The sequence below is a fragment of the Pyrgilauda ruficollis genome, unplaced genomic scaffold, assembly GCF_017590135.1.
Source record: "Pyrgilauda ruficollis isolate IOZ18807 unplaced genomic scaffold, ASM1759013v1 scaffold6, whole genome shotgun sequence".
Classification (NCBI taxonomy): domain Eukaryota; kingdom Metazoa; phylum Chordata; class Aves; order Passeriformes; family Passeridae; genus Pyrgilauda; species Pyrgilauda ruficollis.
Genome location: NW_024527710.1, coordinates 4,805,599 through 4,830,866, shown reverse-complemented (window position 1 = coordinate 4,830,866; position 25,268 = coordinate 4,805,599). Strand labels below are relative to the sequence as shown.

Sequence of the window (25,268 nt, the reverse complement as noted above, 5' to 3'; positions counted from 1 at the left end):
TTTTATGTAATAATACCTTTTGTTTAGTCATTCCTTTTAATTACTCATTCTGTCATGTACACTGATTTTTGAGTTTTTATTACAAAGAATGAGATGGGGAAGTAAGACCTGTGCAGATTCTCAATATAGTACGTTATCAGAAAATGCTAAAAGCCACAGTAGTAGCTGAACATGACCAGTGGCACCAAGTTTACAAAAAGTAACAGGCAAAAAAAGTTACAAATCAGTAAGTCAAATAAAATATATAAAAATTCATTAGTTTCCTTTCTGCCTTTTAAAAATTAAAATGCATTTTTAAGAATAAATGCTTGAGCTGAGTAACAACTTCCTGGTGCAGAAAAACTGAATGTTATTTTATACATTAATTCATAAAGCTGAAAATATTTTCAGATACTGGAACTCTTAAAACTAAAATATTTTACATCTAGAAAGCATCTAAGCAATTTCACAGATTTCTTTCATCTGCATCTTCCCTCCGGGACTGTGTTATCCTTGTCTTTGTTGTTTGTTATCCTTTCACCTGAGTGATTTTTTTTTTCCCCACAACAGCTTGCTTTCTCATACTTTGGGTTTTCATTATTAAAATAATATCTTGAATACGCTGGTTGTGCTTGACAAGGCCCACACCTTTAAGGCTGTGAGGTATGTTCTTGTAATGAACATTCTTGTAGTTAAGACGTGTAAAATATTTCAGAAGAGTCAGTGCTTCCTTATACATGGACATCAGACTTAGGTCCACTGTCAGATATCAGAAGTACCTCTTAAAATATGCTGAAAATTAAAATACTGGATTCTACTGATAACTGACAGTATTGAGGGCAGATTACTGTAATCCATCCATGTAGAAATTATGCTAATAAAAGTTTAAATTTTTTCCCTTTTCTTTTTGTCTTTAAAATTTCTTATCCACTTATTCTCTATTTTCTCTGGTAAATAGTTGGGAAAAAAAGTTCTTTGACAATGCAATTGCCAATTCATTGTCATTATTAATGAAGTTACAGTAATAACTTATGTTACTGGTAGGTTTATGTTACTGTAACTGAGACTAGTTCTTCAAGCTTGTGTGCAAATGCAGATGATTTTACAATCCAGCACAAGCATTTCTAAGGACTTGGCCGTCTGCATTTAACCCACAGATATGTGCTGTTCATTGGCTGAGTCTGCTGCTGTATGGAAATGGTTTGTTACAGCTTCCTCAGCATTTGCAGTAGTCTGTGGAAGGGGACACGTGCATGTCTCATGCGCTTCAGTGGAGCTTAAAGAGGGTGAAGTTCAAAGCCTGGACTTTGCATCAGAATAATTGAAATATTCACACCCTCTCTACTCTGCAGACTCTGGGAAGTCAGAGCTGGCATGCAGACAGATATCAGCAATTCTGCCTTAGAGTGCTCCAGTCTGAATCATTGGTACTCTACTGGCAGCACTGGAGAATCAATTGCTCTTTCTGTAGCCTTTAACAATTTCTCTGTCTCTAGTGCTTGTTTTTGGCAAAAGCAATGCCTGTTAATTTTTTTTCCTAATTTCCTCCTTTCTGCTACTATTGCTACATTTCTGTTCTTCAGCTTTTCAACTTAACATTCCTCATATGCACGGTATCTGGTAGTAAAATGTACCCCTTTAAAAATCATGGTACTGCATCTTAAAACTATGAGTGCTCTGTTTTGGCCAAGCTAGGAGGCATGAATGGCCCTCTTTTGATAGAGAACGCTTTCCCAGTTTGCATAGGAACAGAAGAGAACTTTTTTTTCCAGCTTCTAGCTTTACTTCAGGGCACTTGACACACTTGTAATTTCCATTGTGATATAAACTCTTTAGTAGTTGGATACCATAATTAATTGCCACAGCATGTCTCAAATGGAAAAGAAAATAAAACTGAGAAATGTATTGTAAAAGCTGACTTGAACATAGATCACTGAAAGGTAGCATTTGCATAAAACAGTTTGGTGGTTTAAATTTTTCTCCTGTGTCGAGAAATAGGGCTTATCACCTCATTTCATCAGGCTTCTGTTTGTACTGGAGTGCATCAAAATTTGCTTAGGGTAAATGTCTGTGGAAAAATTTAATATCTTTATATAGAAAAGTTAATATGGTTACAGATACTATCTTAGACTTATATTTAATAAGCATAGCTGTATGCATCAACCCGGGCAATGGATGGGCTCAGAGTTCTGTCTTCCTGCTGTTGATGTCTCTGACAACTGGAGAGCTGCCAGGAAAACCACTCACAGCACTGCAAAGCCCAGTTCACAAGGGCAGGAACTCAATATCAAACTTCCTTGTACTTACTATAAACATGTATGTGGCTGCTAAACTAGTTAAGGCATTTCTAGAGTCAGGATGGTTGTGTAAACATTTTTAGTATCTATTTGTGTGACAATATGTCTGTTTTGTTTGTTTCTTTAATAATAAACCCATAAAATCATAATCTTAGGCAGGCTGAAATTGAGCTTGCTTTCACATCCATGTAATGCACTGGATATGAGGATGAGAAGAAGTGATCATTAAGCTTCCTCTCAGTATCATGTATTCTGGGTATGGATTTCAGTTGTAGCAATAAAGACAGGCTTTGACGTGTTAGATGAGAAGCTTTGATTTGTCCTTTGAAAGATGTTTTTTCCTCTTTTACTTTAGATTTGGTGTTAAAAAGAAACCAATTTACATAAATGTCATAAGAGACCCTATAGAACGCCTAGTTTCTTATTATTACTTTCTGCGCTTTGGAGATGATTACAGACCAGGGCTACGGAGGCGAAAGCAGGGGGATAAAAAGGTAAAGTACACCTAATAATATATGCTGAACTTACTAAAATCAATGTGAAAACAATTTTAAAAATGCCCTGATAAAAGCCAAGTTCTTATTTTATCAGTCTTTGGTGATAGTGGTGACTTTGTAAGTTATATTCTCCATTTCCTGTCCATACTGGAGCAGAGCATGACATTGCTAGGTTGTCTGTACCCTTACAAATTCACTGTATTTTGCAATTTGTTAAAAAATTAAATAAAATATTTTTAAAGCTGTTACTAGGTATCCAGAATTATAATTATCAGATTAGGCTTATCCTCCTATGTAAGAGACTACATATTTTCTTGTTGAAGACTGATGACATATTTTTTCAGCAAAAGCTGTAGAACTGCTGATGCTTTGGCTTTGTTGATTATTTTCATATAATTAGCAACCCAATTTATTCTATTTTTTCAAAATGTAAACATTGCAATGTCTTTTTGGAAACTGTGGAGTATGACCCATAAATTTCTGTACTTCCTCCTCGTGTCTTAGGTGGCTGTAGACAAGTTCAGGTTAGCACATTCAAACATTGACTACTAATACAGTTTCAGGATGGCAGCCTGATTCAGGCCCCATAATGGATTTGTTACAGAAAGAATTTATACATCCACTGTCATGGTTTGCAGTATGACCTTTCCGGGCATGTTGGTTTGGATTTTTCTTATATTGGGAAGAAAAGCAGGGTATTAAATATGAGTATGGTTTACAAAACTGTAGCTTGAACAGTGTGGAATCCTATAAAATGTAATGAATTTTTGTACTTTAGAGAGTCAAACACTTTATACCGTTTCAGTGATGATACTTTCTTAAACTGATTCTGTTTTTCTGTAATGTTGACAATTTAGTGTAGTGCTGTGTGGGTACCAAGAGTCATTGAAAAAACAAGCAAAAGTCACACAAAATATACAGCTCAGTCTATAAACACCATAACAACTAATAATCGTGAGTAATCATTCTGTGTGCTGTCCCCATCCAATTAGTGCTTTTTAAATATTCGGGGCAAACCATTCCTCGTTCTTTCCAGTTGGGAACTAACTGCTCCTCTGTTATTTAGGCTTTAGCGCCATCTTCAGTTACTGCATTTCAGTTTGTCCAGGTATCCTGAAGCACAGCAGCATAGGAAGAGGAAAGCTTCAAGAATATGTTGAAATTGAGCTTAAAAATTGTCTTTATGGAAGTGGCTAAAGAGATGAACAGGTGATGTGATATGAGATCATAAAGGCATTTTAAAAAAGAGAGATAGGACCTCATCTTTTGTAGCCTGTCTTCCTCTTTCCTGCTGGAGATCAGTCACTTGGAAAGCTGAGCATGCTGCTAAGTCTGAGCTGCTTCTAGGACATAGAACTTACTAAAAAGAGTGAAATTTAACAGTGTTTATTTTAATTTTGAATTTTAATTTATTAATATTATAATTCAAACAACATGGTTAGGTAGTCACTGGGAAACATGCCAAAAATCCTTAGTGTTGCTGCTTGGTAGACTGCACTAAGCTTTGATTTGCTGGGAAAAAGGTCATATGCATTTCTGTTTATAATGCTTGCAATGCATTGCATTATTAATTTGATGTTTTTCTATTGAAGGTGCTTTTTACATTTTGTCACTACAATACCGCTTTCTTTAGGTCTGAGAGACTTAGTTGTTGTTGTACAGATTTAACATGTTCTGTAAGCATTTCAAGTTCATTTCAAGTGAAATTGATTCACTGTATCAAGCTTCTGGCTTCTTACATGTAAATCAGGTAGTATGATTTTTTCCAAAGTGTCCCTGGGGAACTGTCCATGTATAGATGATGTAAGTTTTGCATACATTAGTTGTAAAATTCAGTAAGCTCAGAAATGGATTGAGCCAATTGAAGTGTCTTTATTCTAGTATGTGTTACAGTAGATTAATGAAAAGCTCTTCAGTTGAAAAGTAGGGAAGATCAGAAATTACCTCTAGTGAAACTCAATTGTTCCTTTGTTAGTGGAAAGGAATCTCAATGTATTTTGTACTCTTGTCCCCTCCTAGTCCATACCACAGCATTTGTATAGAAGAATTCTAAACTAGGTTGTTTTCTGCATCCCTGTGCTTCCAGTCATAGTTAGCTTGGCTCCAAATGCAGGGTCTGTAGAGGCAAGGGTTTCTTATAATAAGATCTCTGGATGGAGCAGCCGAGGTAGGTGCATAAGAGGAAGTGTGGAAGGAAGTCTGTCCTATTTCAGCTTACTTAGAAAATGGCTTGTTTCCTCTTGCTTATTAACTGTAAAATAACCTGCAGGTATAAGCAAAGAAATCTTCCTTTGTACAGATGCCAGTTCATTTTTAGTATAAACATTCATAATTTAGGAGGTGCATTTAACAATAGATCAGTGCAGAATTTCCCTAGAGAACTATGCTAGGGAAAGCATACCAATGCCTTGTTTTCCTACTTAAGCTGCATTTTTATCTATGATGTGTGACATGTACAAGCTATTCTAAACTCAAGAGTTCAATGTGAACCAAGGCACCACAGTTTACTCCCTGCTTTGGCATATTATCAGTAATTTTTTCAGATTATCTCATAAACTTCACCTCATAATAGAAGCAAATTATGTTGTTCTTAACCCCAAATAATTACACAGATGTGTTTTGTTGCTTTGAACAGAAACTTGTAAGTATACTGAAGAAGCAATCTAAAAAGTTGTCCATGGGATCTATTTTTTTTTTTAATATATCTTAGATACAAACCTTATATCTTGATTAGAAATATCATAAACGCTTCCTTTATGGTGACACAGTAAGGCATTTACAAATTCCCTGCAGTGCTAATGGAGTTCTTATTGTAACTGTGTTACTGCAGTTGAAACTCTGTTACTACAGCAGGGTATCCACGTAGACAGCAATATTGTATGGAATATTCTGTTATGCTGTGAACAACTTCTTTTCAGTTCTTCTGATTGCCAAAACAAAATTAGCCTCTGAAATGGCAGTTATTTGTCATTATTCAAATGTAATAGAAGGTTGTTTAATCTAAAACACAAAATGTACAATGTTCTCTGTTAAAAAAGATCCAGCTGTTGCAGAATCACACAATTCCTTATGGCATGTGATGCTGTATCTTAGTGACTTTTTATAGAGGAAAATAATTATACTAACACTTATCGATTATTTTTGCTAGTTTTGACAAATAGCCTTTACTGAAGTTATATTAAAGATATATCAATGTATCAGGTAAGATCAATTGTTCATTAGTTGTAACCATAAAGGACTGTCCAAGTACTATTTAGCTGAGACAGTAGATCATCCTAATAACACTGTGAAAGCAAGGCTTGGCATTTTTTTCTAGAACATCATATATGTGTTTTTCTGTCCCCACTACATTTAGCAACTAACCAGCTTGAGATGTTAGCTACATATATGAGATTTTAAAGCTCAGCTCAATTTTGTCTTTGTTCCAGACCTTTGATGAATGTGTGGCAGCTGGAGGTTCCGACTGTGCTCCAGAGAAACTTTGGCTTCAAATTCCATTCTTCTGTGGCCACAGCTCAGAATGCTGGTAGGGAGATAAATGTAGCTTGTTCGTCAAGTACATCAGTGCTGAAATCTAAATTTTAACAAATTTCAATATGTACTTCAATTGATAAAAGTGTGAGGGACTGAACAGAGTGAAGCAGTGGATACTTGAGTGTTTTCTGTTGAAGATGGATTTACTGAAACAGTTTTGCAGTTCTTTAAACTAGCAGTATGTTACAATACTGTATCAGCGGTGCTATGAGGGAAAACACATTTTCAATTTGAAAAATCATTTTTGCAGATTTAGAGTCTTGACATTTTCCTCTTGTGTCAGACTACAGTATCCTTCTTTGGGAATGGAGATATTTTAGTTCAAGCTCCTAAAGTTCCTGGGGAGTACACAATAATTGAGATCAGGATAAATTTATCTTTTTAAACGTTTACCAGTAGTCAATGCTACTTAGCAGAAACTGAAACAAAAGCAAATAGTGTTCATCTGTCAATGCAAAATATTTTATAATAATGGCAAAGACTTTAAAAACTCTTTAGCAGAAGAACAAAAAAAAAAAAAAAAAAAAAAAAAAAAAAAAAAAAAAAAAAAAACAACAAAAACCCAAACAGTTTTTTAAAGATTCTGAGTGATAGCAAGGGCAATTATTTGTCAAAGGTTTTGTTCATTCAAACACAAGCAAAGTAAATGGCCACTTGGGAGCTCCTCTTTCAGTGCCTGTTGTTCAGACCTGTCTACTCTCTGGCCATGTGGAGAAGCAGAGAAAGAAAGAAGGTGCAAAAGGGAAGGTATGTTCTTGCCAGATTCCTGGTATCTAATGTGAAAGTAGAGACAGAGTATTAATATTGAGACAATGTAAATCCTTGAAAAATTGCTTGAATAGAGGCATTAATCATATACACACACACTGGGTGTTGTTGTTTAGACTATTTCATAAGTAGAGGAGTCACATGTTTAGGTAAGAACACAAATGAGAGGAACTGGAAAGGGAAATGAAGTTAGGAATGGTTTTAACTTGGAATAAGTCTTGCCTTTCCTATACAAATGTCCTGTTGTGAAGTAATCTCCATCTAGGGACTAAGGATTGTTGGCTGACATCAGAACTTGATATAATTGTTCTCTGTCATTTTAGGAATGTGGGAAGCAGATGGGCTTTGGAACAAGCCAAATACAATCTGATTAATGAATACTTCCTAGTGGGAGTTACTGAAGAGCTTGAAGACTTTATCATGTTATTGGAGGCAGCTTTGCCCCGGTTCTTCAGGGGTGCCACAGAACTGTACCGGACAGGTATTAAAATAGTTGATTTCCATGGTTGTTTCATCCACTTACTGCCTTTTTTAGTGTGAATTCTTTAGATCTAGATTAATAGTTTTGAGTCTCTGCCAGGTTTGCCTCTCAGCTGGATGATGCTCCTTTAGAAGAAACAAACTCCTTTTTGAAGATTCTCAGGTTTTTTTCTCTCTCTCTCCCTCTCTCTTTCTCTTTCTCTTTCTCTCTTGGGGGTGATGCTAGTCCAAGTATCCTTCTGCCTTACACAAATTATAAATATTTAAGGCTGGGGTAAAGGTATGTGTGTAGGTATACTGCATGTAACATTGTGATGTTTTTGTAACAGAATATTTTTTTAAGGTTTTACAGTGGCTTCAGTTTTTTAAAGTGCCTGATGTGGCCATTTCCATTTCCTCAGGAGCCCTGCTGGAATTAACTGTGCTTAATGCAGCCTGGTTGGCTGAGCAATAAAGCCTGAGGGATGCAGAGACCCAAGTAGATGTTTATCTTTCTGGGCTCCTAGCTACAAGAAGTAGCTCAGTTTCTAGGAGCTGGCCATGCAATTTATGATGAAGAAAAGGTGTATCTTAGCAGGGCTTCTAACTGCAAATAGAGGGAGAAAAGGATCTGATGTACAGAGCCTAGATATGTAGTATTAACAAGTTAATTACAAGGCAATAGCACTCCTTGGGGAAAATCTGGTCATCATTTTTGGTCACCTTTGTCCCAGAAATTCTGCAACAGGGATGTGGCTTATGCATCATTTATGATAAGACTATAGTATCCTATTTAGATTGGAGAATAATGGTTTAAATGCTATTAGTAGATGATTAGAAATAGACAATTGAAATTATGCAAAAACAAGATTTTTTTTCTCTTTTATGGACAGCTACAGAGAACTACACCAGAACAGGGAGTTTTTTGGTAGTTTGAGTTGAATATAACCTTCCCTGGAGGTATTTAAAAGATGTGTAGAAGTGGTGGAGGTATTTAAAAGACACATAGGTGTGGCACTCGGGGATATGGCTGACAGGGACTTGGCAGTGTAAGGTTTGTGGTTGGTCTCGATGACCTTAAATGTGCTTTCCGACATAAATGTTTCTATGATTTTATGAAAGAAGTCTCTGTAGTTTCTAAAAATTCTTAACATTTGATACCAGATCAACATCTAAATAATTAATTTTGAAAGACCAGTTTTGCTCCAGGTAGATTATATGGAGTAATCTTATTCCTTAAATGAATGTTCATTCCCTGGGTTTATTAGAGCAAACAGGAAGAATTGAAAGAATGGATGCAAAATTCATAAACATTTAGTGAGAGAGGCTGCAGTTTTCCAACTCTGCATGTTGTGTTAATAAATTTTGGATTAAAGCTTGCTTCTTCTAATCCAGTTTATCAACACACTGAGAGTATAAAAACTCTGTAAATAACAAAGGACTGTAAACATTTTTTGAGCATGTGAACTTAAAAGTGAAGTTGTTACTTTCATTTTGCATTTAGGAAAGAAGTCGCATCTTAGGAAAACAACTGAGAAAAAACTTCCCACAAAAGAAACTATTGCCAAGCTACAGCAGTCTGAAATCTGGAAAATGGAGAATGAGTTCTATGAATTTGCACTGGAGCAATTTCAGTTTGTCAGAGCACATGCAGTTCGGGAAAAAGATGGAGAATTGTATATTCTGGCCCAAAACTTTTTCTATGAAAAGATTTACCCTAAATCAAACTAAGAATGCTATACTGTTAGATTTATGGACCTAAATCTTTGGCCACATCATCATCTTAGTCCTCAGCCATGGAAACTAGATTGCTTGTAGACCTCCAAGACATTTCTTTATACGAGAAAAGTGAGTTGTGGATCACCTCCAGGGCTTTGGATATAGCTGTGTTGGTTTTCCAGAAGCAAAGGCTTCATTTCTTTTATCTAAATAATATTTTCAGTCAATAGGGAGTCAGTATCCTTAACCTGAAGAAATCTACACTGTAATTCGGAGCAATTAATACACGGCAGTTCTATTTGAAAATATAAACAATCAGAAAACCAGTTCTGTTGATGCTCTTTTTAATTTTCAGAGCAATTGATTTTCATTTGCACTTCTATGAAGAGGAAATCATTTTTCCCCAGCTTTCAACATGGAAATTTCGGTTGTATAAGTATGAGTAGTCCTAATAACTGGTTGACATCTGTGCTTTGTTTTAGTGAATCATGTCACATGATATTAATTGGGATGGTTATCATGTTCTGCTGAGAAATGCTGCTGCTGCTGGAATTGCCCATATTTATATTATGTGGTTTTATTAAAAAATTACAACTACTCATTAGTGTTAAAATGTCATTTTCACATTAATATTGTAAAACGTTAAAGAATCAGAGCAATGGGGTTTTTATTTTTGGGGTTTTTTTTTTTTGATCACCACTACCACTGACTGAGGTTGGGAAAACTACAAAGAAATTTGGTATTGTCTGCAGTTCTAGTTGATCCTTACACAGTGGTATAAAAATTGTAAATTCAGTAAGTTTCTCCATGGATTCTTTGTAATAATTGTAAACTGAGGTATTGGTGAATCCACATTATGACTCTACTAGTGAGCTGTGGTATGGCTAGGGTTTTCCTACTACTTCAATACTTTTATCTGTAGAATATTTTTACTGAGGTGCTTTATAACGTGTTTTAAAGCATTGCATTTACAAAAGGAGTAAAATGCTGTAAATACTGCTTATTTTATGTATTTGGACCAAAAGGTTTAAAGTAATTAGTTTAAAGTGGGGTTTTTCGCACTGGTTCTGTTACGTGTGAAGTGAAAAACGTCACATCTACTTCCTGGTTGATTTAACCGTTGGACATTGCTGAAACGCACTTCAGTGACCTCTCTGACTTCAATACCAGAATGTTTTCCAGGGATTCTCTTTACAGAAAAGTAGTCTTCATCCTTTTATGGTAAGAGAACAATAAGAAAATTGTCATATGCAGTCTGGTTGGGAAGGGTGCAGTGAACTTGATTGACATAATTGTATTTATGTAACTGCCTTATGTGACTGTTGTAAATTTGTGAGTTGCAATTATTAACAATGTGAAACACCTGGCAAATGAAGTAAATTGAAATTTGAGAACAGATGTTTGGGGCCACTGCATTGTAGCAAATGGCCATGGAGCACTGCAAGAATTTTTCCTATTGAATTTTCTTAAAGGTACGAGTATTTACACAACTTCCACCTGCCTTTTCTTAAAAGTGCTTTTCACAGCATTTGATTGGAAAGGCACTGAGGAGACAAAGAAAGGAATGGTGGGAAAGGTTTAAATTCTTAAGGTATGATGCTGAAGGTTTAGTTTAAAATGACCAAGTGGAGTTTCTTTAACCAGCTTGCTCTTGTAATGAAAACAAAGGAAATGGAAAATGGTCTGTGAACTGGATGTCTGCAGCCAAAAGCAACAGCCCAATTACAGAGAGGATAACGAGAGACTATCAAGTACATCTTGAAGTTTCTTTGTTTTCTTAGATTTTTCCCTTCTGATTTTAAAAATAGATCTCTCTTTGTTCTTCCCAAATAATCAGGGAAGGTCCTTCTCATAAGTTACCATTTATATAGCATGAACCATGCATAAGACTTCCTGTTCTTGTTCTTGTCTGTTGACATCAATAATAATGCCAACATGTTTGGATATAGGATGTGCTAGGTCACACATGAAGACATGTTTCCTAGCTAATGAAAGGAACTGAGGAGTCATACACAGAAAGTAGTTAATGGAGATCTAAAAGTTTTCATTGAAAAGCAGACACTTTTTTAAAAAATAAAATAAATATTTATAGTCCCAGGAAAGACTTCCGCTCAGTGATAGTTTTATGTTAGATTTTTTTTACTATATTGTTCTAATTCAGATTAGTTTATCTTCTTGAATCTCCTTCAGAATTTTCAGCAGAGCACCTCTAAGAGAGCTGAAGAGCTTGCTAAGTGAAAATGCAAAATATTCATCTAAGTAGGTATGTAGACAAATGCTTCTCTGTTGACAACAAAACAATAGACAAAACTTCTACTGATTTCAGTAGGGTCTACGGAAACTTCTTCTATTCTGTAAGCAGTTTTGACAGTTGTGTTTCTTATTTTTTCCTTCCAGGATTTAGAATTTCTTAATTATGAGTCTCCAATAACAAAACCAATAGAAAATGCAATTTTTTTTACGTTTAAAAGAGCAATATATTTTTCATAGTTAATGTAAGATAAAACATTTTATTTAATCAGATATGATTTCCTGTTCTTTGCTGTGAACTGTGAAGGTTGAGACAAACAAGAATTTTAGGAATATTTTTTAGAAATGCTAACAACCATTGGAGCGGTACTCATTTCAGATGTACTCAGAAAATGTGATCATCTGTAGAACACAGAAGGAACCAAGACTGTCTGCTTTTATATCTAGTGCAACCATTAAGGACAACTTAGAATAATTTGAATTTAGAACTATCAAATTGGATTTCCTAAAAGACAGTTTAGGAAAAGGAGCTTTATGGATTTTTAATAATCTGTTCTACTTGTCTTCTCTTTGGAAACAGAAACAATCCAAGTTGTTGCCATTAAAAATATTTTATGGTATATAAATATGATTTATCTCATGTATTTTCCCTTAATGACTCATAGAGGAAAGCAGCAATATGTGAATTTTTGTTTTTGCAGGCTGTATGATCACTAAACTATTATGCAGCCTCCTGAGCACAGATCTTTTAACTGGAGTCACTGTACTCTCTCTAGAGGAGTGAGATTGGCTTTTTGCAGGGCTAAGTTCATTTGAAAGGTGCTGAGATGCTCATATATCTACATATAGTTGAGAGTAGATTTTGTGACACTGTTCTGTACTTTCTGTACAAAAGTACCACCCAGATTTTGTGCAAAACTAGAGCCCTGTTGAAACTCTTGATGTCAGCCTGAGGCGCAAGGTCCTGCTGTGCAGGTGACTACACAGCCTGTGCCCGCAGCTTGCCTGGGGCACTTGTGATACTCTGGGCAGTACTGCAGGAGAGCAACAGTGCTCTTAGCTCCTTTCCTTAATAATTCTGCAGCCACACAACAAGAATTTCACTTTTATTTTGTTAGTGCATCTATAAGCAGACCCAAGGCTAGGATGCAGAATGTCCTCTGTGCACATTCCTGCTTGTTCTGGGTGGATTTTCTAGCAGTCTCTCTTTTATTGGTATGCTGATCATGGCTTCATTTTCAAACACACATTAAAATTTATAGCTATACAATGTAGGAGATGGAGAACCAGCCCATCCTGATCATTTGAAATGCCTTTTCTGGGTATTTAGTTTTTTCTGAAGATACCTAGCTATTTTTACATTACCGTAATAAACTTTTGCTTATTGATTATCTTGGAATAATTCTATCTTATATTGGGAAAAATTCAGTTATTTTCTTTTAAACTTCTGTTAAAATTTTCCATTAAGCTTACCTGGCTTAATGTGTATATGTATACTTAAAGGTGTATGTGACAAAAAGGTGTGTGGATGATACTGTCTGAACTGTGCTGCTTAAGCAGTCAATGAAAAAGCCTGATTCAAGTGCACTGCCAATCCAGCTCTTCAAAATTAGAGCATATTTTATGACTACTAGAGGTTAAACTTAAAGAAAGTTTAAGGCTGCTTAGTTGGATGGATGCTTCCTCTACTGTAAGCCTATGCAACTGTGTAACCTTTGCAGCAGTATTTATAGAAAGAGCCTCTCTTCCTGAGACTTTTCTGGAGCATAATTATAAATGTTCGTACACTTGTACTGTCTGATACTTACATCAGCAGCTTTCCGTAGCTTCTGCAAAAGAGACAGGTTTGTGAGCATTTCTAAAGCAGTACTGAATGTAATTTTGAAAAACATGGATTGTGCTTCATGACCTTTTTATTTTTAAACACACACACAGCTAAATAGTGCCTTTTTTCCTCACAATCCATGTTGAAGATGCTTGCTCCCACTCACCCTCCGTAAATTGATTCATTTGTGCAATACTATTCCAACTTGAAACAATTTTGTCACAGCTGTTTGAGAAATAATCTCCATTTTTCCTCACTGTGCTGCCAGCTTTCTGTTGTTTAAGTGTTTCAGTTGATTACCTAATGCAAATGCTATAAAATAAAACACCCATTGGGAAGGGGAAAGAAAAGAAGTCTGGTGTCCTGTCTTAATATTTGCATGTCACATTCACATTGAATGCTTTTTTTTCTGGAACATGTTGTTATACAGTATTGTGAACTTTGTTGGCAGCTATTGTGATTTTGGAGGGGAGAGCCAAGCTGGAGTGTAGCTTGTCTGTAATCATTTCATACAGCTATAACCAAATATATTTAGAGGCTCTTAGAACTTGCATGATCTTTGTGACCAGATATGTTTTAAGTTTGTAGGGGGTATGCACTGTACTTGAAGGTGTCAATGAAAAGTTATTGATATTAAAGCCAGGATGGGTAAGAACAGAAAACTGGCATTCAAATAGAGGATTTATACCTTTGTGCTTCCCTGACTGTGGAAACAAATGACCAACCAATTGCTGTTGTATGGGAACAGCCTCAGTTACTGCAGTGCTGAGAGTGGTATAAGAACTTGAGTAGACTAGAAATGTCATTTGCATTTGTAAGCAAGGACTTAGAACAAGAAAATACAGCGAGCATGGATATGCTGCTGTTTAGGATTTCTGAGGCATACTGTAACCACTGCCCTATAAACATCCCTGGCTGCGTGTGCTATGGAGCTGAACATCGTCTGACCCTGCCAAGCTTCTTAATGCAGGAGTTCCTAAATATGTAGTTATCAACCTTGATGGTTAAGAACCATCATGGAATTACCCAGGAACTTCCACTTGAGGATTTTGATGGCTTTTTAACCCCCCTTTTGTTGAAAATAGACTTTTCCTTGCTCCTGTGAATGGAAGTGGTAGGTGTAATTGTACACAGGAAACAGTCTCTCTGCTTTTATCAGCTGGAGGAAGTGGAGGAAAAAATGCCTATATAGAGGACTTCCTAAGGTCTGTACCTCTCTCTGAAATTATGTAACAAATACAATGACAGCCAAAAAAAGTTGCAATACAACAAAAAGCTTTATTTAAAATGACAGTAGCTCCTCCTCTGAAAGACAGAATGACTAGTGTATGTGGTAGGTATTGGTTGAACCTTTTTTTAACCAATGCTGCTGTTTGCCCATGTAATTAATCTCAGCAGTTGGAATTCATGGGAGGGGAGCAATAGAAAGGAAAGGTGGTTTTTGTTCCAACCAATTTTTTTTTTCAGATCCTGTATTTTCATTTTATTTATTGTTTGCATCTTGCAATTGATTTCAGTATCATTTCCTTTTTTTAATAAAATAAAAAAAGTTGCTAGTGAATGTCAAAGCAATACCCAGATGTTTTTTTCAAGCACAAGTCCCCTGCTATGACCTCCTCCCCCAGCTTCATTACCACATAACACAGATGTGGTAACTTTCAATAAGAGCTAATTTAAAGGACTAATAATTTTCTTTATTAAAAAAAACCCTCTACAAAGAACACCTGTGGCCTAAAAATGAAGGCTTTGAGACCTTTAACCTTGTCATAATAACCAACTGCATCCTCATAAAAATGGAAAACACTGTGATAAACATTCTCTGCCCCTTTTCTGCACACTTACAAGGCTGATCCTGAATCCATTCTCGCATTTGCTACACACAGACATTAACCTTTCATAATAAATTTGACTGTCAAAATAATTGCACAGAGAATAATCTTTCTATTGAAAAAAAATTAAAATCTGGGAACAAAATAGGTTAAAATGGTGATTCATGGGAGTTGTGGTTATAGTTCAAGTATACAGGTATTGCATTCGTCTGGTGTTTTAAGAAATTATTCACTACTGTGCTGTATACATGTATGTATTATTTCAAACATAGTTTCAGTATTAATAATGAAAAACCTTGTTCTGTTTTGAAAGAGAAACATACCTAATTTGGTATGATATTTGAATACTCTGACTCTACCAGAACTCTGAGTTTGATGCAGCAATTACTGGAAAATATTATAATCTGTCTCTTTACCAAAAAAAGAGAAAAGCTAGTTGAGAGAATAATGGCCTAGAGGGCCTAAAGGCACTATTACAGTCTTGACAATTATTGATTGCAGTTTTTAGCACAGAATAGAATTTGGAATCCTTAATCTCCTTTATTTAGAATTTAATAACTTTAAAAATGTTGTATGACTTGGAGAATTGGCAAGAGGAGAAGGAATGCTAGAGACTAGTGCAGTTACAGGCTGGCTTTGTCAAGACTGCCTCACAGCAGTGTGTAACAATGGGTGTAAGTACGGGCAAACATCATGCAAAGCAGTCCATATGGAAGGAGGGGTGTATTTATATCTGTGAAGACAGTCTGTAAAGCACAGAGGAAAGTACAGGCGGAAATATAAACCACTATATATCGCAGTAATTGCTTAAATTAATAGCTATGATGGCTGTCTCTGGCCTAATTATCTGCTTTGGATCTTCAGTGCCTTCTCCTGACTGAATTAATGAACTTAAAGCTGCAGCCGTCAATGCTGCTGCTATTGTAAGCAAGGCCTGTACACCACCAAATGAAATGTCTCCTGTTTATAGCCCAGACTATATACCTACTTCCCACACTTTGCTCCAGTACTACTTACAGCAAAGCTATAGATCTGGAAAAGTAAATTACATTGACTGGTAGGCTCATGTGCTCTGCATCTGAGGTCTTTGCTTCTTGAAGATAAAATAATAATTGCATGATAGAAGTCAAATTCATAAAGTCTGAGAGAAGATTATGTGGAGCAAAAATGCTGCACTTTTTTTTGTGTCCATTCAGAATGAGTTCACTGGCTCAGGCAGATTCCAACAAGACATCTGTTAGTACTAAAGGCTATTTCAGAGAGATGTTTGGAAACATGAGTTTGACTGTCAGCAAAAATGGCTGTAAATGTTTTCCACAAAACTTTTCAGCAAGGTTTTTGAGGGTTTTTTTATAAGGCAAACAGGGAGTTTTCCCCTTAAAACAGAGGAAAACAGGAACCTGTCAGTGCCTTCCCCAACCAGCAAACATTCTTTGCCAGTGTCCTTTTATTTTTTTTATCCCCCAAGTGTGTGGAAAAATATGTATGAGTGTATGACATCTGTGTTCAGTCTCTCCCTTTTCTCAGCTGGCTCTGAGATAGTGTGCTAGTTTTTGTTCCTTCACAGGCCTTCAAAAGGACAAGTCTTATCTTGCAGGTATTGTTGTGGAACATGAGATCACACTCCAGTATGCAGTTTATCAAACTTGGTGTTTACTCAGGGTCACCTTTGAGAGCCTGGTGGCAGTGGAGGTCCCTGTCCTTGTTTGGGGGCAGCATGTTGTGCTGCATTAGCTCATGTGTGCTGCTGACAGTGCTAGGACAGTTTGGATACATCTACCCCATGTATCTGGTGAGGATACTTAACCTGGGGGGGGATATTTTTTTTTCTTTTTTTTTAAACTTTGTGCAGGAAAAGTGCCTGACAAGATGAGAATCAGGCTGCCATCAACAGGTTTTATTGAGCAAAGCTTTGCAGTAAGCTTATGTCTGTCTTTGGTTCTATACTGCTTCCTCCCCAACTCACCCAACCAGGAATGTTCAAGAAAAATGAAGAGTGAATTACAAGGCCAAAGGCAGCTTTTGAAAACAAGGTTGAAAACCTTGTAAGTAGTCAGAGGAGCAGGCAGATGCGTGAATGTGCTTTCAAAACCCAGCTTCTTTGTGTCTCTCAGCATCTGAGTACAGTTGGGGCTGTACACAGTTCAAGTACCTAGGAAACAAGTTTAAAAGAGCTTTCTGCAATTAAAGGTCCTGATGCTAAAGCTTGTTGCTCAGCACTGACAACAGTGTTTTCCAAGGCAATTGTGTACCTTGTGACTGAGAAAGGAGGGAGGAACCCTGATGTCATCATGGTTTACCATAGATGATTGTTCAAATTAATTGCATCATTTCATGTCTGGTCTGTGTGTGGTAATTTAAACTTTGTCCTTTATCATATGCATGAAAAAGATGTGTTTAAAATCCAAAATAGACTCTCTCCCATGCCAATCTTACTTTGTTTATCCAAATTCAAATAATGATTGAAGACTGGAAATCTTCCTGTCTAGTTCCAAAGGTACTGCAGAAGACTAGGAAATGGGGACCTGGGTACCACAGCCACACTGAATGTTCTGAAATTTCTTGAAGTCTGTGATACTCCATAACTACAAACAATGCAAACTAAATGTGATATTTGACAGTATTTGTAAATTTTTCAAGTGTGGAACCTGACTTTAGCTATTTATGTTAATATGTAGTTGTGTAATAAATTGTTCATGGTTTGTTTTCTTTCAGGTCGAGCAAGTATTGCAACTTTCTAGGAAAGCATAATATCTAGTTTTGTGACAAGGTATTAACATTGCAACACTTTGGCATCTGAGTCTGTGATTGTTGACTTTATTCTTTTAAAACCAGCCAGAAAATTGGTTTCTGTTGTTTCATGCCTTGTTATGAAAAAACATATATACATTTCTAACATTTTTTTTTAAATCATTTCCTCTTCATGTTCTTTTCTGTAATCACATCTGCAAGAAAAATGTGAGTTAGAAACATTAATCATTTGGGAGCCTTGTGTCTCAGTCTTTGAAGACAGAGTGCTGCTTCTGCTGACTGTAGACTTTTTTGCCCAGGGTGGTTTCCTCTTTCCTATAAATCAAAAAATCCCATACTGCTGTTCTTCCCAAATCAGGTGGGGGCAGGGGGAACCCTTGAGGAATAAATAGCTGGTTTTCATGTGATGTTGCCATCACAAAAAACAGGCCATCAATAGAATCTTAAAGGATTTTTATGAAACAAAGTTTAAGCAATGTAAATTAAAAACAAAGCCAAATTTTCACCCTGCCTAAAGCTGGTACAAATCCTTACCCACATCACTTCAAAATTGATAGGATTCCACTCTCTGAATGTCCTTTCAGATGAGGAGGGTTCTTTCGTTTTAGTTTCTTAGGGTTCTGGAGATTGATTTCTAGGCTTCATCCACTCTCAATAATGCATCAAATGCATCAACTCTCAATAAATGCATCAAATAATGAGATTTGTTAGCATTTGTTGGTGTCTCTAATTCCTGTGTGGAATATCCAAGAGATGGTAAGAAACTGACTGCTGGCTGAAGACTTGTCTGTTGAAAGGCAGGAGAAAGGTTAGTTGTAGGATATTGGTGTCAGGTTTTAGGAATTACGATTTTCCAGTCTTTTAGATGACACAGAGCATAACTGAGAAGTTTAAGTAATTTCCCCACAGTTACTCATCAGAGACAGATGTTTCTTCCTGCATGTGCAAAGCAAGTAGACAAACACAGGTGCCAGAGGTGAATTGCTGCATCTGGCACATCTCATCTTCCCACTCATCTCTGGGCACCTGTTGTCATCATCACCTGTCCAGCAGAGGAAAGTCTCTCCATCAGGTAAGCACTTTCTTTACCTATTTTGGGGCAGTATAGATGCTTGTTGTTTGTAGATCAATTAGATAAAAAGCTGTGTCAGTATTACTGCACAGAATGTTTTTATTGGCACATAAAGCAGTAGTGCTGCAGATCCAAAGGAAGCCTGTGTTGGTCGGAGGTATTGCCATGTGGCTGCCAGAATATCTGTTTATTACTGGATAGTATTGAATAAAGAGGTCCCCTTATCCTTTACAATGTTTTGGTTAGAAAATCTGGTACTCTTGTCCTGTGTCAGAAGTAAGTCACTGAAACTCTGGGGGGGTTTACCTGTCTTGAGAAGCTGCATTTTCTGATGGCTGCTTCCTTCTTGCCCAGCTGCAGCACGGCGGGCTGGTGCCTCGGCAGGGCTGCCTTGTGCCCGGGGGGGAATGGCTCGCTGGATTCCCCTCTCTGCTCTCTGTGAGAACTTGCTGCCAGCTGTCAGGTATAGCAGTCTGGAACACTTTGGAGGAATGAGGCCTAGACCTGGTGGGTTGTTTTGATACTGCCTGCTGGGATGTTTTGATACTGATGTGTGCTGAGATAACAGCAAGATTGGGTTTTTCACTGCACTCCTAAGCCAAGAGTGTGGTGTCTGCAAATATAGCACTGGTGCTGATATATGTGAATTGCCTACAGCTAGGCAAGAACATTGTGGAGGAGCCAGGAATTCAGACCTCCTGAGCCCTGCGCAGGCTGCTCCTCTGTCTTTTCCTTAATCTCCTTCCCATATAACTTTCTGCCTTGGCATGACTAATGTTCCTAATTAATGTGTACTAACCTCTAGCATTTTAATATAATAAAGTAATAATTTATGTCTTAATACGGAATTTAATTTTTGTACTTGCCTGTCATGTTTCAGGCACCATGAAGGGTCAAAAAACAGGTGTAGGTGTTAGGGGAGCGCTGTATTTGCAGCACTGCTTGTGAGTTATGAATCCCTCGAACTTGCTGTTGTTGGCCATATCAGGAAGCAAGATATTGTTACTTGGGACTCCAGAATTAATCCTAGGCCCTGAAGTGGGAAATAAAGCAACATACAACTATGTTCTGAAATTTGCAACTAACTTGACTGATTTGGAAAAGAGTCAGAACAGGAAAAGCTGTCTGTGCTGGTAGCATTAGTGGATTACAGAGCAGCAATTGCACCTGCTTTTCTCACCCCAGGTCTGATTCTTGCTTCTGAAGATTTGAAGAAATGTCACAATTACCTTCTTTGTTTGCCTGCTATATTAACCACTTTAAAAAACAAGGAGAAAAAGATCAGAGAATGTGATCTGATCCTTTTGGACAGCTGTAGCTGTTGGGAACAGTGGTGGTTCTGAGCCCTGTCTTGAGCTAGCCTTGTGGTGAAGTATGCAGCTGGTGGAAGGAATTGGGGAGACACAGAAAGCAGCATATTATATAGAACTTGTGCACTTTTGTTCCCAGACTGAAATCCCTCTTGCCCAAACTCCATTAATATTTAACAGGTAAAAACAGGTTAATTTACTTCATTTTGAAAAAGAAAGCAAGCATCTTTCCCTGCCCTAGCAAGGACTAGTCATACAAAATGAAAGCATGAGGATATTGGATTGAGATCATGCCAAAAAAACCTTTTCACTTTTCACTATACATTCACACCTGTGTCTAACAGAAAACAAGCCCAAGAGCACTTGTGCCCTTGCTATGCAGTAATGCTGTCAAAAGGAATATTACTGCCCCTTACATTCCAAAGAAACACCAGTGGGCCATAAATACATGCCTGTGCAAATTGAGGGGTAGACCATCATATCTGTTTTAGAGAGCAGAGCTCCTAGGGCTTTCCATACTTGCAGGACCACTGCACACTTTTTTGGAACTCTAGGCAAGTAGTAGATTTAAACTCTGCCCGACTGTTGCTGCAAAGGCCCTCTGTAGCGACCTCCCCATCCCTGACTACCCACTCTGTGCTTTGGTTTTTGAAGGGTAGGTGTGCTTTCACAGCCTCTGAAAACTCCCCCCGTCTCCAGCAGGGCTGGGGGTAGGCACCCTTCACAGGGCAATAACTGCTTTAAAATTAACACATGTCTTTGCACTTGCTGCAATTATTTAGAAACCTCCTTGTCAAATGACCCACGTTAAGCCAAAGAGCATATTACTAGGGGTGTGCTAACAGCACCAGTGCACTAAACCACAACTGACAGCCTGACCCGCTGCTGTGCTTTAAAAGGGCTGGGCCACAGCGTTGGAGTTGGAATTCTGCTTTAATTAGGCCATTACCTGACCTTCAAAGCTGTATTTTGTTCCTCCTCTGCATGCTATGCTGGAGGAAGGGCTGCTGGAGAAGACAGGAAGAGCCCTATCTGATCGTTATCAGGAGTGGATGAAAGCCATGCATTGCCTTTTCCTTTTGACGTGTGCAATTAGTTTGGCTTGTGTGGAAGAAGCATGTCAAGGTAAATGGCTGTCTCTGTCCTTCCCCCTGCTGATCCCTGGCAAGGTCCATCATGCAAAAAGCTATTCAATCACCTGTTGACAGTGGTATCCCTCTCATAAAACCTGATTATACACCATCATGAAGTGCCTTTGCCCAGTCGTGGCCTGACACTACCATGGGCTGTTTTACAGGCTGAGTGCACTCCAGTTCTCATAAAACTTTGTTTGAACCCATTTGTTTCTACATCTCTCTGCTCCCCTCCCCCTGCCCTCCAAAATAAGTTTTTCCATTTTTATGGGGATGGAAGTATCTTTGTGTCCAGGGCACATGACATCTGTGGTGGTCACCAGGAACATGCTGCCATTACCCTCACTTCTGAGCAATCCTCACCCTGCCAACCCAGCAGAATCCCACGGCTCTGCTGCCACCTTTGGCCTTCTTGTTGAAGATGTGTATCTCCTGTGTTTGCCCTCTTTTGTCTTAGGCAGAGATCTGTGCTAATGCACTTACCTTTGGGAGACCAGTGAAATCAGTTCCTGCCTGGAACTGCTGCTGGCTGCCTCCAGTGCTCAGTACAGACAGGGGACAGACCCTCCATGGCTGCGTGTTGCAGATGACACTCACAAAAGGCAGAAGGCCTGTTTAATGCTTGGGTTGGGTTTTTTTTTTTTTTTTTTTTTTTTTTGTTTTTTTTTTGGGGGGGGGGTTGGGTTTTTTTTCTTATTTCTAATAGGCATAAGAATTTATTTTCTTTTTAAATTCAGTTCACTAGATTTAAGTAATGCTCTCCTTATGAGAAATGAAGTCCAAAGCAAAGAAATCCAATGCAAGTGCTTAGAGTTCACTTTAAATTCACCTCTTAGGCCCATTGCAGGTGGATCATGCCAAGGAAAGGCATTAAGCTCACTCTGTATCCATGTCTCAGAAGCATGTGCATGTGCCTTTCCACCACTGCTGAAGGGGTGGCCCCTTGCCGTGCCCAGCATGAGCTGTGGTCACAAGTCTCCGGTCATACCCTCCATCTCACTGCAGATTTCCTGTGTGGTCACGGGAAAGTCATTTTGAACTCGTGCTATCTCCTTTGCTTTGACCAGAAGTGCTGCTAATCCTTTTCCTTCTTGTGAAGCTGACTGTGCATGAACACCGACTGTGTGGCAGGCCAGTGGCTTCCAAAGCAGCGTCTGTCCCAGGAATTCGGGATGGTTTTATCTGTCTCCGTTTGGGTGCTGCACCTCAGCAGATGGTGATGATACCAGTGCTCCCCAGTGTCACTTAGATCACAGTGGACAATGTTTGAGAGAAAGGTGAGAGAAAAGCTTACTTGTTTAGTCACAGAGGCTTTGTTTCATTCTTCAAGCAATATTCAAAGGGTGATGGAGTAGCAGTTGAGTTAATTAGGGGACAGAAATTAGATAATGTGTTACAAAAGGAGGTATATTCAGAGATGGAAACAGCACTGGATTTTTACCATATTACTATACAGTTAAAATAAGTATTTAGCTCTGGTTTATAAAGGGGGAAAATGAAGCATGGAAAGATCCAGCGGCTTCCTCAAGGTGTGACAGGAAGTTTTTTTTGTTGGCACTAACATATGGAATGATCTGGCCAACAAATGACTGAAGTCCTGTGCTGCCAGAGAGCCCTGGAGGGTGGTGTCTGAGCGGGATGTGGCCCTGGCCTCCGTGCTCAGACCCCGCTCTGCAAGCAGGGACTGTGCCGAGGCCGGGCACAGCAGGAGCGGTGTCCGTGCTGAGCTGCCGCGGAGCTCATGGCTGTGGAAAGCGGCTGCTGTGTGCTCGCTGGCTCCCTGCCCGCGGTAGGAGGTGGCGGTTGCAAACTCGCAGTGACATTGCTGGTAATCACAAAGATCATTTGTGCTTTTTATCACTTTTATCATGTAAAAGCCTAGTCTTTAACCGGATGATGTTCTGAGGTGAATCTGAGGACAGATAAACTAGTAGCTGCTGAATTCAATCTTGGTGAGGCTCTGAAGTGGTAGAATCACCATCCCTGGAAACGTTCAAAAACGGTTAGGCCCTGAGGGCCTAACACTAACCCTAACCGTGCCCCTAACGCTGGCCCTAACCCTAAGGGCCTAAGCCTAGCCCTATCCGCCGCGAGATGGCGCCCGAGGAGCGGGCATGCCGCGCCGCCCCCGCCGCAGCTCCGCCGCCGCAGCGCGGCCCTCAGGCGGCCTTCCCGCGCTCGGCCCGCGCTTGCAGGAAGGCGGCTGCTTGGGGTGGCTCGTTTCAGTGCTAAATTGAGCCCAATATTATAGTTTAATGAAGGGCTGCTTCAAGTTAAATAATGACCTCGGCATTGTATTTATATGAATGAAGAATTAACCTTAAAAGGTTGCCCTTCTCAGAAAATGGATTGCATGCTTGGCTCTCTCTATTGATTAGCTTAGGTATTTAAAGTGCTGCATTTTATCTCTCCGGCCTCCCGGTAAATTTGTCATGATGATACTTAAAGGAGCAAATTTACGTTGTTTATTTTCACAAACCTTTTTGGCATATATCTGGGGCTTCTTATGGCACCTTTCAGCTATGTAGTATTGTTTGAAAGAACAGTGATAACCCTTCTGCTTAAATAAGCATGACAGTCTAACATCTCTGTTCAGCTGAAATGCCACTGAGAAGGATGCTGCAGTGTGAAATGTGTATTGCATTGCAGCTGATGGAGTGGGGTGAGCAATTCTGAGGAGGTTTTCAAGAGGTCTGGAGTCTTCCCATGTTCAATGACTGATGGGAGGGTTTGTCAGAATTTCTGTTCACACCAAAAATTGGAGTCCATTTCTCCTTGGAGGCTGCCAGACAATGGGAGCCATCCTAATAATTGCAAAGTACTTTAATACTGAGTAGTGTTAGGGATTTTGAATGCAATGTGGAACTAAGCAAAAAGAGACAGGACACATGCATGCATTTCTGTATTACAGATTTCTGAGGAAATAATAGGATGATGTAAGGTTTTTAAGTTAAATATGGGCATCTGGTTTTCCTACAGAAGTTTTTAAATATTTTTAAATTTACTCCAAAAGTTATGGAGGAATGGGAGGATTTTATGCTGTGATGCTGAAAGTCGCTCCCCTGTGTACTGCTACAGGAAGCACCACCAGCTGTGGTTGTCCCCCTGAGATGGGCTGTCTCCCCACTGGGGCTCAGGGAGCAGCCTCAGCACTGCTTGTCCCACATTCCTGTTTCTGGGGGATGGTTGAGGGCTAAGCTGTGGCTCAGTGTCCCCCGCAGGATGACTCCACTGATGCCTCCCATAGCAGTGGCACAGGGAGCGTGGGTGTGGGTGCCCTTGCTGGAGAGCAGGAGGTTTGTGTGCCCGTGTGGCGGGGCACAGCAGCGTCTGCACGCCCCACACTGGACCAGGGTCCAGCCACCCCCGTGGGGCTGCACTGCCCAGGGTGTGCGAGGGGCAGCCAGCCTCCACCAAGGCTCCTGTTCCCACAGCTGTCAGTCTCTTGCCTGCTCCTTCAGTTACTCTCTCTGGTTTCTCACATTTACAGATCTGCTTTTGGTCTCTGAGTGAGCGATTGCCACCCCTTTCCTAACCCCATATCCTGGCTGGCAGTAGGAATATGCACACCACTTAAATTCCCCAAACAAAGTGGAAATGGAAAGTCTTGGGTTTAGTTGAAAAGAACAGCGAATTCTGCTTGCAATCTGTAATGCAATTAGTGTTATTTGACTTGGCAGCCGTCGGAGGGCCTGCGTGGGCTGTAGGCTGTGAGGGCCTGAAGTCAGCCTCCATCTAGGAAGAGGACTTTGGAGGAACTCTCAGTAATTTTTTCATCTGAAGTCTCTCAGTGGTTTGTCTCCCCCATATCCTCTTCCCTCCACCCTCGGCATTCAGATGCTGCA

At 38.9% G+C, this 25,268-nt stretch overlaps 1 protein-coding gene across 1 annotated transcript in view; it reads left to right on the top strand.

The window, feature by feature from the left end:
* Positions 1 to 9,854, top strand: part of HS2ST1 (heparan sulfate 2-O-sulfotransferase 1) — a 73,972-nt gene extending 64,118 nt beyond the window's left edge. The window contains exons 4-7 of the mRNA XM_041483159.1: positions 2,632 to 2,770; positions 6,202 to 6,299; positions 7,399 to 7,556; positions 9,039 to 9,854. Of these exons, the coding sequence (XP_041339093.1) occupies positions 2,632 to 2,770; positions 6,202 to 6,299; positions 7,399 to 7,556; positions 9,039 to 9,265 (622 nt within the window). The 3' untranslated portion in view covers positions 9,266 to 9,854. The remainder of the gene's footprint in view (positions 1 to 2,631; positions 2,771 to 6,201; positions 6,300 to 7,398; positions 7,557 to 9,038) is intronic.
* Positions 9,855 to 25,268: the final 15,414 nt, after the last annotated feature.